This window comes from Mytilus galloprovincialis, chromosome 2, assembly GCF_965363235.1.
Source record: "Mytilus galloprovincialis chromosome 2, xbMytGall1.hap1.1, whole genome shotgun sequence".
Lineage (NCBI taxonomy): Eukaryota > Metazoa > Mollusca > Bivalvia > Mytilida > Mytilidae > Mytilus > Mytilus galloprovincialis.
In genome coordinates this window covers 93,401,459-93,413,715 of record NC_134839.1, presented here as the reverse complement: position 1 = coordinate 93,413,715, position 12,257 = coordinate 93,401,459, and the positions used below count along the sequence as shown (strand labels likewise).

General features: G+C 33.4%; 1 protein-coding gene and 1 long non-coding RNA gene across 2 annotated transcripts in view; both read right to left on the bottom strand.

The window, feature by feature from the left end:
* The window catches only part of LOC143062577 (uncharacterized), a 31,804-nt gene extending 27,667 nt beyond the window's left edge, over window positions 1-4,137 (bottom strand). The window contains exons 1-2 of the mRNA XM_076234239.1: window positions 4,104-4,137; window positions 3,108-3,146 (exon numbers count right to left, since the gene is read on the bottom strand). Of these exons, the coding sequence (XP_076090354.1) occupies window positions 3,108-3,146; window positions 4,104-4,137 (73 nt within the window). The remainder of the gene's footprint in view (window positions 1-3,107; window positions 3,147-4,103) is intronic.
* A 4,550-nt stretch (window positions 4,138-8,687) lies between these two features.
* LOC143064905 (uncharacterized) overlaps window positions 8,688-12,257 on the bottom strand; it is a 48,786-nt gene continuing 45,216 nt past the window's right edge. The window contains exon 4 of the long non-coding RNA XR_012975346.1: window positions 8,688-8,737. This is a non-coding gene — a long non-coding RNA (uncharacterized LOC143064905). The remainder of the gene's footprint in view (window positions 8,738-12,257) is intronic.

The following is a 12,257-nucleotide window of genomic DNA, read 5'->3' as shown; positions in this document are numbered from 1 at the left end:
TTAGTATTGAATTTATATTAAGATCCATTTTGTTTCATCTTGTGATCAATTTTATTTGGCAATCGCCAATGGCAGTCAGCAGGGTTAAAGAACATCAGTTGTTCGACCTGTTAGTCAAATGCGTTTTGTTTAAATACACTTTTTTTTCTCACTTTTTTGGTCTTTTGGAAAATGTTGTTTGTGCTGTTTTTAGACCCTTCTACAACGAAATTTGTTTTACATGCACACGTATAAAAATTGCAGTTTTTATCCAACGCAATCATAGGTTTGAACGTAGTTTTCAATTTAGACTCGTTTATATACAATATATATATTTCTTCTTGAGGTCTTTGTTCCTCGACATGTAAATGATGCACTTCCACTTGTAGTCGATTATTCCCTCGGTATCGTCTAAAGTTTTACATACATATAAATAATGTAATAAAATTTTTAATGCAATTAAAATTACTATATGCCAGCGTTTTTCATCACACAAATACATGTCATTTATAAATAATTCGTAACTTACAATTTTACATTAGTATTGCTAAGCCCACGGTGTATTTCATTCAAAACTACGGGTTTTTTTTTAAATTTATCATGGAGTAAATTCAGTTCTGATTTAATCGATTGGGTATGAAGATCTACCAACAGAAGCATTATATAATTGTCCATGGTTTATTTATTTATTTGGTTGAAATCTTATTGTAAAGAAGAAATCATTTGAGGATGGGGGATGGGGATGGGATGAAATTTGAAAAAAGGCAGGACAGGAGTTTTGTATAAAAAAAAGAAAGGCAGGATGAGCAACTTGGCAAAATAAAAGCAGAATGACAATTCATATAAAAAATGTCAGGTCAGAAAAGAGTGTAAAATAAAAATGCAGGAAAATGATTACCGCTAAAAGAAAATGCAGGACAAAATTATTAATCCCCCTACTTAAAATCAAATGGTAGCTCCCTTAGACCTTTGCCTTTTTATTCTTTGATTTATTAAATGTAAGGCCTGGGTATAAAAAAAGGAAAATAGTTTGGTCCTTTCTTTTCTAACCTCCTGATTTTCTTTTGTAAATCAATTTCACTTTGAAATTTTCTTATTATGTCTTTTTGAAGATTAATTTGTTGAAAATGTGTTATTACAAATGGATGAGAACAATAGGTGGTACAGCTATTCTTAGCAACAACGTGAACATTGGGATCATGATCTTGCATATTGCACTTTAAAACGCAGCAATGAATTAGACTATGAGTAGGAGTTATCGGTTCTTATGTGTTATGTTACTCTCTTAAAATAAATTTTACAAAAAAAAAAAGATGATATTGTTGGGCGTCACTATGACGTCAAATAGTTGGAAAAATATCGAAACGCAGATGAAATATATTATCTATTTTTTTCTTAATGATATCAATAGATTTTAGTGATATACACATTACTGACAAACAAAAAAATTGTAAACAAAAACAATTAAATCCTACTACTCTTGTTCGTTTATCATTCTATATGTGTGATATAACTATTCAGGTAGTTAACTGGTTTTCATTACTATTTCCACGCGTCAGCTATTAAAACATGAAGGAAGGTGAATACGCAAACGAAATATTTTTTGTTTCTTGTTTTGGTTCAATTTTAAACGTTAAAATTCAACCAACAGCAATGGTTTCCTTAGCTGCGTAGTATACTATACAATTTTGTTGTTTAATTGATAAAGATGATAACATAATGTTGTCTGCTGTCCCCCTATTTTTGAAATTTTTACCTATTATGCCTGTTTTTTTTTTGTTCACGCATCGTTGTCATTATAATGGAATTTGGTGCGACTGTCATACAAGTGAGGGTTAGTTAGCTATAACACCAGGTTCAATCAACCATTTTGTACATAAAAAAATGCCTGTACAAAGCCAGTAATATTGCAGTTGTTATCCAATCGTTTGATGTGTTTGAGCTTTGGATTTTGCCATTTGATTAGAAAGTTTAGTATGTTTATGATTTTCCTTTTTGTTACCCTCTTTTCAAAATTATATGTCACCTTTAAATTCTTTTTTGGTTAGTATTTATTCTGTGGGTATGTAGTTTTCGGTTGTGTGTATACTTCTGACGACAGATGGTCTAAGCAGGTATTCTTGTAATGGTAAGCAAAAACATAGAAAACCATCATTACAAACTTTTGTAGCGTTCATACATTCGTGTAACGCATAGTACATAATTTACTGTTGTGATGTACACGTGCACTGTCGTAAAGTAAGGGAAAATGTCCGTTGCTATTCTGTTGTGTACATGTTGCAATGCACTAATATATCATATACTTATGTATTCTAGGTATCGAGTGTTCTTACGTTTATGTGCAATATATTCCTGTAAATAAGGTGTTGTCATAATAGCGGTATTTTTAACAATGTCATTTAAGCTGGAGGTTTGGCTAGCCCACCATGTTTTCTTAAAATATCCCAAACCAAGTCATAAATATAGCAGTTGTCTTGTTCCGTTGTTTTCCACTAATAGTTGATGCGTTTCCCTTAGTACTGGTTTGTGACCCGGACTTGTTTCAGTTAAATCGATTTATGACCCTTGAAGAGTAGTAAACTACTGTTGCCTTTATATATACTAGTACCTTTGAGATGAACGTATGGGGTTAAAATCAAAGCATGATTATGAAAAAGGACAAGCAAAAGAGAGGTGTACATCGAGTCTAATAAACTAGGCTTTATATCTCATTCCTAATTCAATATTTATTCACATTTCTAAAGAGAGAGAGAGAGATAGAAGAACATATTGTAAACGAACATAAATACACAAAAATGAATTTTCTTACAACTTATTGGAATGTTGGGTACTTAATGCTTTTCAACTTTATATTTGTTTGGTTTTCTAGCTTTTTTTATCTGATCGTCGCTGTTGGGTCTTATACCGGGTCACACATCAGCGTAACGCACCGGACGGGGTCAAATACCATATTCGCTACAAATACGCTAGTAATGTTTGATGCATTAAAACTTGTCAATCATGTCTGTATCGTGTGCACAAAGATATTTAAGCGTGTTATTATGTAGACCAAGCGCACGTCTAGCGTATCAAAGCGGAAGCCTGGTACCTTTGATAACTATGTTGACACTATTTATGACTGTACTTACATTCATCGCTTCGACAATGTTCAATCACAAATGGAGAACCTGAAAAGAGAGAATAAAATATTATAGATTATAGAAATTTGATTAATATAATATTCGATAAAGTTTTTATCCCACGGTATTTTTTTACTTTGTTATTTTAAATATTAATCATGACTTGTGTTAAATTGAGAGAAACATAGCGTAGAAAAATTAACCGTTTACTTAAAGCTTAGATGTCTACCCTTACTGAAAAAATCAGCCTCCTGCAAACATTTGCTGCAAGTCTGCTGCGAACTTGCTGCAGACTTGCAGCGAACACAGAGTCCGTATTTGCGGCGTGTTTGCTGCAAATACGCTGCAGGTCTACAGCAAACAATTTACCATGCAAATGAGTGTTTGTTGCAGACCTGCTGCAAACAAATATATGCAAATGAGTGTTTGCTGCAGACCTGCTGCAAACATTTTTATGCAAATGAGTGTTTGCCGCAAACCTGATGCAAACATATTTATGCAAATTAATCTGTCTCCTGCGTGTTTGCTGCAGACCTTCGGCAACCATTTTTATTCAAATCAATCTTTCTCCTGCGTGTTTGCTGCAAACTTGCAGGAACTACATACATTATACAATTAACGAATGTCATGTTGTGTACACATCATATTATCTGTATCAATGCACAGCAAATTCTAAAAAAGTTATGTTACTTCCATTCATAAAATAATTCATTGACAATTACTTTATCAATTGAAAAATTATCATAGCATAAGTTTATACCTTTAAATAAGTTATATTAATTCCAAGTATGTTCTCAAATCAATTACATGCATGAATCTTAATTAAGATATAAAAAAAAAGATTTATTTGAAATCTATTTTGTGCATGAATATACACAGCTAGTTCAATTAAAATTGTCACAAAATTCAACTAGACTATATTGTCTTTGAAAACTAATCTATTGATTGGCAAACTATAATAACTCCCTGGACACTTTTATATATCATGACACAAAAATCACCAACATTTTTTATCTTCCAGGAAGTTACCAACAGGCATGCTCAGTAGTTTATTGTAGTTTCTTGCAATGCTCTTGCAAACATATAAAATTGTCAAAGATTCCTGCAATCTAGCTGCGAACATCCTTCATTTTCTATTTTTCCTGCAATCTTACTGCAAACTTGCAGCAAAAAGCTGCAATGTTTGCAGGAGGTTTGCAGCTAGCTGTAAACATCCGCAAACATTATTCAAAGGGTTCCTGTAAGCTTTTTGTTTGCAGCAGACCTGCAGCAAGTTTGCAGCAGATCTGCTGCAAACATTTCAGTTCTGTAAGGGTATCCCTGCTTTGCAGATATACCTTTTTTAAATTTAATACACATTTTCCCTCAGTTTTAGTTTGTTACCCCGATTTTGTTTTTTGTCCATAGATTTATGAGTTTTGAACAGCGGTATAGGTGGCACGGTAGTATTTGCATTCCAGAATTTAGGTTGCTCTTTTGTGTACCCTACTTAGGTAAATGTATCTAAACAGTGTGATTGGACAAAAAATACAGTATCAACTGAACATACTTTCCCAAACTGAGGGATGAATCAGGTGTAGAAAAATATGAAATAATTTTACATACAGATGAAAATGAATTTTTAAGAATTTTTTTAAATTTTGTATTCACTGCACCATAAAAGACCTAAAATTACTAGTGGCTTTAGGTTTCTAAAAATAGCAAAAAAAGTAAACGGTCATGATACATATTCAAATTCATTTCTGAATAGTAAAATGAAAGTACTTCAGTAAAGTGTGAATGTAGATTTTTTTGTAGTGTTAGAAAGTGGTGAAAATTCTAAAAAGGCTATCATTATCCATATAGGCCAGGAAATACTACCGTGCCACCTTAAGGGGGATATATATTTTTACACTAAATCAATGAAGGAACTTTTTTTACCTATGCAATTTGTAAGTTTATCAATAAAAAGTTGATTAAGGGCAACTATGATAAAACAAGCCTTAAATTCCACCCCTGAGAGTAAAAATTGCTGATTCAGCAAATTTTGCCTGATCTGTAGGTAATAATGTACAAATTTTCATAGAAAGTAGAACTTCATTATTTTTATGTAACTTGCAATACATTTTTAATTATAAATGCTCGCTTTAACTTTTCGCAGTGTCTGACACGTGTGCAACCACTGAAATTTGAGACGCGACATTCTACGGTAGCATGTTCATCCTATTATTTTCACCGAAATAAATAAATTGCATAATTTCTTATTTTTTTCAACATAAGTACAGCTATACTAGCTTTCTTAAGGTTTAATTAGTAGTTCTGATGTTACATGACACCAGTAGGAGCTTTTGGGGAACCAGTATTTGGTTAAGGGGTCCTTACTTATTCATTTAGCTCTCATATTGGTATGAAATAGAGATAGAAATAGGGGTTTCTGTACATTGAATAGACATTATTTTTGACAAAGAATGTATTTATGATGCTATATCAGCAAGATTAAATGGTTTATTCATTTTCCATGCAAATACCATTAGTTGTTAAGATTTTCTGACAGTGAAAAGCACAATAAATGCAAATTGATTATGTAAGGGGACATAATTTAATTTAATGCATACATGAGAAATAGACAAACAGTCAACTTAGAGATGTATTCTAGTACATGTATAGTCAAACAGGTTACGGAATAATAGTTAACTGCAATCTAAAGACTCTTGTTGTATTGCCCTCATAATCTGAAAATGTTTAAATTATGTAAGGCATGCTGTAAAATGTGGAATGGACTTTAATATCAGTTTTCATGATTTGGTGATTAAACTGTTTCTTTTACTCAGATTAACCATAAACAGAGTTGGCAATCCAATAATTCCTCCTAAATCACCATGTTTGACTTCTGTGTTGATTTGAAACATCATATATTTGGGTTTTGTTCACTTCTTAAGTAAAAATGGTAAGATGAAAAAAAGTGAAAATCTGCCAGATGGTGTAGGGATGTAATGTTTCATTTTTTTTTATAAGAAATGAGTGCAGACTAGTATTCTTTATTGTAATATGTTCCAAAGTAAGAAGTCTATGCATCATAGGTGTCATGACTGGTTTCAAGTTTGTTATGTCTTGGTTAAGGTGGCACGGTAGTATTTGCATTCCAGAATTTAGGTTGCTCTTTTGTGTACCCTACTTAGGTAAATGTATCTAAACAGTGTGATTGGACAAAAAATACAGTATCAACTGAACATACTTTCCCAAACTGAGGGATGAATCAGGTGTAGAAAAATATGAAATAATTTTACATACAGATGAAAATGAATTTTTGAGAATTTTTGAGAATTTTGTATTCACTGCACCATAAAAGACCTAAAATTACTAGTGGCCTTAGGTTTCTAAAAATAGCAAAAAAAGTAAACGGTCATGATACATATTCAAATTCATTTCTGAATAGTAAAATGAAAGTACTTCAGTAAAGTGTGAATGTAGATTTTTTTGCAGTGTTAGAAAGTGGTGAAAATTCTAAAAAGGCTATCATTATCCCTATGGGCAAGGAAATACTACCGTGCCACCTATACTACTGTTGCTTTTATTTACTTTAGCAACGTCATTACCTCCCCTGTAACTGTATCGTATGCCCTTATCTTTAGTAACATTTTGATACATTTGATTATTAGGTAAACTAACATCATAACTTTACAGTTTTCTTTATCATGTCTGACTCACGTTTAATTTTGATGAGACGAAGTCTTTTTATATTTTAAAGATTTGAGTAATGATAATTTAATAGTTTGATCACCACGTGGTGATTTAATGTCTTGTGATTTTTAGCAGAAATTAAATGTTTCAATTCACATTATAAATATGAGTCTGTTAGATAGATTATTGTAAATAGACGTAGAAATGTTTATACTGTAAATAATGTAAATATGTTTGATAATAGTCCTCAATGTCTTCAACTTTGTACTTGTTTGGATTTACAACTATTTTGATCTGAGCGTCACTGATGAGACTTATGTCGACGAAACGCGCGTCTGGCGTATTAAAAAATCTTGGTACCTTTGATAACTATAACTTTGTACATTAAATATGCTTCTTAATCTTTCTAATTTAGATCTACATTGTAACCTTAATGTAATGTTGTATTATATAATATTTAGAGATGGAGACGTAGATAAAATAATGAATTCAATTCAATTGTTTTGTTTTTGTTTTTCTTTGTTGACATATTTCTTTGTTTTTATAGTGATTAAGATTATGAAACAATAATGACTGATATGATGTCCCCCTGTCATTTAAGGGGCTGGTTAAGCTAGCTTTAAAAATAGGTTTTATCCACAATTTTCTGCGTAAGAAAATACATGTTAAAAGTCATGAATGTGGTGGTTGTTATCGTTCGTTTGATGTGTTTGATGTTTCGAGTTTTCAATTTGATTAGGGACTTCTCCGTTTTGAATTTTTCTCAAAGTTCGGTGTTTTTGTTTTTGACTTTTTACCATTTAATATTACTGACACCGTTTTTACTTTTTACCATTTAATATTACTGACACCGTTTTTACTTTTTACCATTTAATATTACTGACACCGTTTTTACTTTTTACCATTTAATATTACTGACACCGTTTTCCGCAGAATCTACAATAATCGTCCTGGACAGAATATGTCCTTGCCAAATTATCAAAGTAAAATTAGACGCATAAGAGAACAATTTTCAAACTATTTATAAAGGTAACAATATAATAATCTTTTCCAAAGACATCAATTACAAAAATGCAAAAGAAAGCTTTAAAAGATAGGAAGGTAAATGTCAAAGATCCATGATTTGTTTTGTATACGACATTTAAGTCCCATTAAATAGTTAGAGATTTCTGTTTTAGACGATCATTGATATTGTAATTCCGGCAAGAATCAATTTGCGCCAATTACAGTTTTCAAATTGTATCAATTGCGCCCTCTTTTGTTTCTGATTCTATTGGGCTAACAAGATGAAACAGATTGCACAACTTTTACCCAAATATTTTTTTTTAACCTATATTATACATGTAACATGAACTTTAATTTAACTATTGACTTATAATTTAACAGAACACTTATTAGAATTAACAAAACTCATCAATAAATATCCTTTTCAGTACTTTTGGAAATGTAAATATATCTGATATATTGTTCATTTAGATAGTTTGATAGAAGGAAACATATCACATTATATTGTAAACGATGACAAATTCCGTCAAAAATTTGGAGGGAAACATTGGGAAATTAGATAGTGATACTTAGTGAAGTCGTGTTGTATTAGGCTATATGCTGATGAATCATTTACATTTAATCTGAGTAGGGAACTATACCATGTTCATGACAATAATACTTAGAAACTAGAAAGAGAGATTTGAGAACAGCATGCAAATGAATTGCGATTGCTATGCTAACGGGGCGACGTTCTCCAATAATTGGTAGACATGTTTAAGTATGAATGAATAAGTTGATAAAAAAAATGGCGCAATTCTATAATTGTTCTATTGTCGCAAATGAAACCTTTAGATTCAAAATGAAGTGGCGCAAAAGAAGCATTGGTGCAAATAGATATGGACCTATAATGTATTACAACCACTACAAGAAATAGCTGCACTTACCTAGTTTACATTTTTCTTTAAGTGGATTTGATTTGTTGGTAAAGTTTTCTGTTAAGATATAAATTTACATATATGTATATCCATACAAACAAAAATTGTTTAGTAAAAAAATAGACCGTTAGTTGTTTCTAATTTTTCATGTCGGTGTCTTTTATAGCCCACTATACAATATTGGTTTATCATTGCTGAAGGTCGTACGTTTGTCTATAATTGCTTACATATACCTTGTTTGAACTTTGGTGGATTGTTGTGTAATTGGCAATCATACCACATTACTTTTTTTTATAATGAAATTGAATATAATAGTTATCTAAGGTACCAGGTTAATTTGTACATAGATTAGGCAGTTAGTTTTCTCGTTTGCATTGTGATACATTGTCATTTCGGGGCCTTTTATATCTGACTATGCGGTACGGGCTTAGTTAATTGTTGAAAGCCGTACGGTGACCTATAGATATTAATTTATGTGTCATTTGATCTCTTGTGGAGAGTTGTCTCATTGGCAATCATACCACATCTTCTTTTTTATAGTTATAAAACTATATATCAAATGGTAAAGCCTCGGTCACACCTTAACTGATAGCTCAAACGGATGACTAACGGATAACTTTTTTTAATCTGTTCGTGTCCGTTAGACGTCCGTTCTTATCCGTTAGACGTCCGTCCATATCCGTTAAAGCCCAAGTCTCACTAGATCACGATCGCTCCACGCTCACCGCGATCTAAAATAAATTTAGATCGTGGTGAGGTCGCGGTATGAGCGGCATGAAAATGTAAATTTTCGTTGATTTCACGATGCTACGACGTCCTCGTTACGTTTCCACAACGATCCCGTTACGATTATACCACGTTCTCACCGCGCTTATTCTGCAACCTTACTACGCTTATCAAGATCGTTCTACGCTCTTCACGTTCTTACAACGACCATACCACGAGTTATACGATTGCAGCACGATCTTACCACGCTTCTACTGCTATTTCAGCACGTTCTTATCACGATTATACTACGTTCATACTGCGATCTTACTACGTTCCCAGCAATAACGTCAATATCGTGTTCCATATCAATATAGTTCAATTCCTTCATTTCTGAATAATATGTAGATCTGTCGGAAACAATACAGTCATGCCACCAAAATCTACTAGAATACGTGAGCGTGGTGCTAGAGGTTGGTGTAGAGGCAGAGGTTGCAAAGTAACGAATCCGGATCAATTTAACCTAAATTACAATATATTGCTTGTCAATAAAGCTCAAATGACGATCGTTTACTCTCCATCCAAGTAACAATTTATAAAAGTAAAACCATTATAGCCCAGTTACGGCCTTCAACACGGAGCCTTGGCTGACATCGAACAGCAAGCTATAAAGGGCCCAAAAAATTACAAGTTTAAAACCATCTAAACGGAAAAACCAACGGTTTAATCTATATAAAAACGAGAAGCCTGGTTGAGCCGTTAGAGCAATGGATAATTACATACAGACTAACAAAATCTAGGGAGCTTTTTTATATATTTTTTGGTGAAAAAGACAATGAAAATGATTGTCGTAGTATGAACCTAGTCAGGTCGTAAGAAGAGCGTGATGAGGACGGCAAGGGCGTGCTAGAATCGTACTATGGTCGTAAACAGCGTGGTATAGTCGTAGTGGAATTGTAGTTGGGTCGTGGTGAGAACGTGATGGTCGTAGTGAAGTCGTAATAACGTCGCTGGGAGATCGTAGCATAGTCTCTCCGAATAGAATCACGCTTTCGATACGCTCTCGCTACGATGGTACAGCGACCTTTGCGATCTTACTACGATCTTAGTACGCTCTTACTACGCTTCTACTACGACCTGATTTCGCCACGATCACACCACGATTGTTTTGAACATGTTCAAAGTTGGCTGGCAAATAAATTCACCAACGGACTTCTAACGGATGTCTAACGGATGAAACGGATGTTGAATGAATGTGAAACGGACTTTTAACGAACGTATAACGGATAAAACGGATGATGAACGGATCTGAAACGGATAAATGCCAATTGAAAATTTCGCGTCAGAAATGCCAATTAGATTTCTTAAAAGAGGGACGAAAGATGCCAATCAAACTCATAAATCTAAAACAAACTGACAACGCCATGGCTAAAAATGAAAAAGACAAACAAACAACAGCACACATGACACAACATAGAAAACTAAAGAATAAACACGAACCCCACCAAAACAATAGGGGTGATCTCAGGTGCTCCGGAAGGGTAAGCAGACCCTGCTCCACATGTGGCACCCGTCGTGTTGCTTATGTGATAAGTTATACTAATCAGGTAAATAGTCTAATTCGGTAGGTCACATTTGAAAGGGAAGGGGATTGTAGTTACGACGAAAGGAACATATCCGATATCATTTGTGAAACGGTTATTCCATAACGGTCAACCAACTCGTGATGGCGTCCGTAAAATTTACGAAGGGATGATTTCAACTTCACCATTTGGAACTCTTGGTTTAATAGCTTCCTCATGATAGGAAATGCAAGCACGGGAATATCGTATCAATTGGGAGATATCTAAGATATATACTTAAAGTTCATGAATTCTTATTATTCATAATCGATCTTAGAGTAAGGGCGCATCTTCACAATCAAGCAGCTGTTATTCAGGCCAGACACTGCCCTTTGGCGGCATTTTGAAGAACAAACCAAAACCAGTTACACAGAACATTTTGTATATTAATGCGATTTACATGTATTATTATTGTCACCTTTAATTTTTTCGTATATCTTGTTCATACGTTTTATCTGGTACGCTTCCGTTAGGTGTCCGTTTTATTCGGTACTTGTCTGTTAGATGTACGTTCGACATCCGTTCTGTCCGGTACGTTTCCGTTTCTCGTACGTTGCATATCCGTTGCATGTCCGTTATGCATTAGTTAGGCGTCCGTTTTATTTGGTCAGTAGATCAACGGACTCCCAACGGATAACAATTTTGTCAACGGACAACTTTTATTTTCATCCGTTAGGCGTCTGTTCGTCTTATCCGGTAAGGTGTGACCGAGGCTTAAGATTTCCCTTTTTTATAGAGAACATTTTTTCAATAAAATGCAAAATGTTTAATCTCCCAGTCTTTCTCACATGATATAAAGTCACGGTGTTTGAAAAGCATGGTATCAAATCCCTTATACAAATTAGCTACCGCAAAGGAATAGCTTCACAAAGGATTAAAATATACTTCAAATTTGACTTGATGAAAAACTCAACTTTTCACAAATCTTCATAAACTATAAAATATATTCACTTACTTATGAACTTTTTTTGTTATACATTAAAATGTTCGTTTTCGTGCGTCCTCAACACAGTCTGTAACGTAAGTTTGGTCTGAGCTTTCATAATCTATGACAGGTTTTTTAAACTTTGACTGAAACCCCTGAATCTTTGAAAAAAAACTATTTTGATACAATTCTTCACCAGAGAGCAAAAGTTAAGTAATGGAGTCTATTAGTATGTCCTTTTAAAACTTAAAGTTGCTTTTTGTCTATATGCCTTTTTGTGTTTCTTTGATGTTGACCGTTGTACCCTAATTTTGAATATTATTAC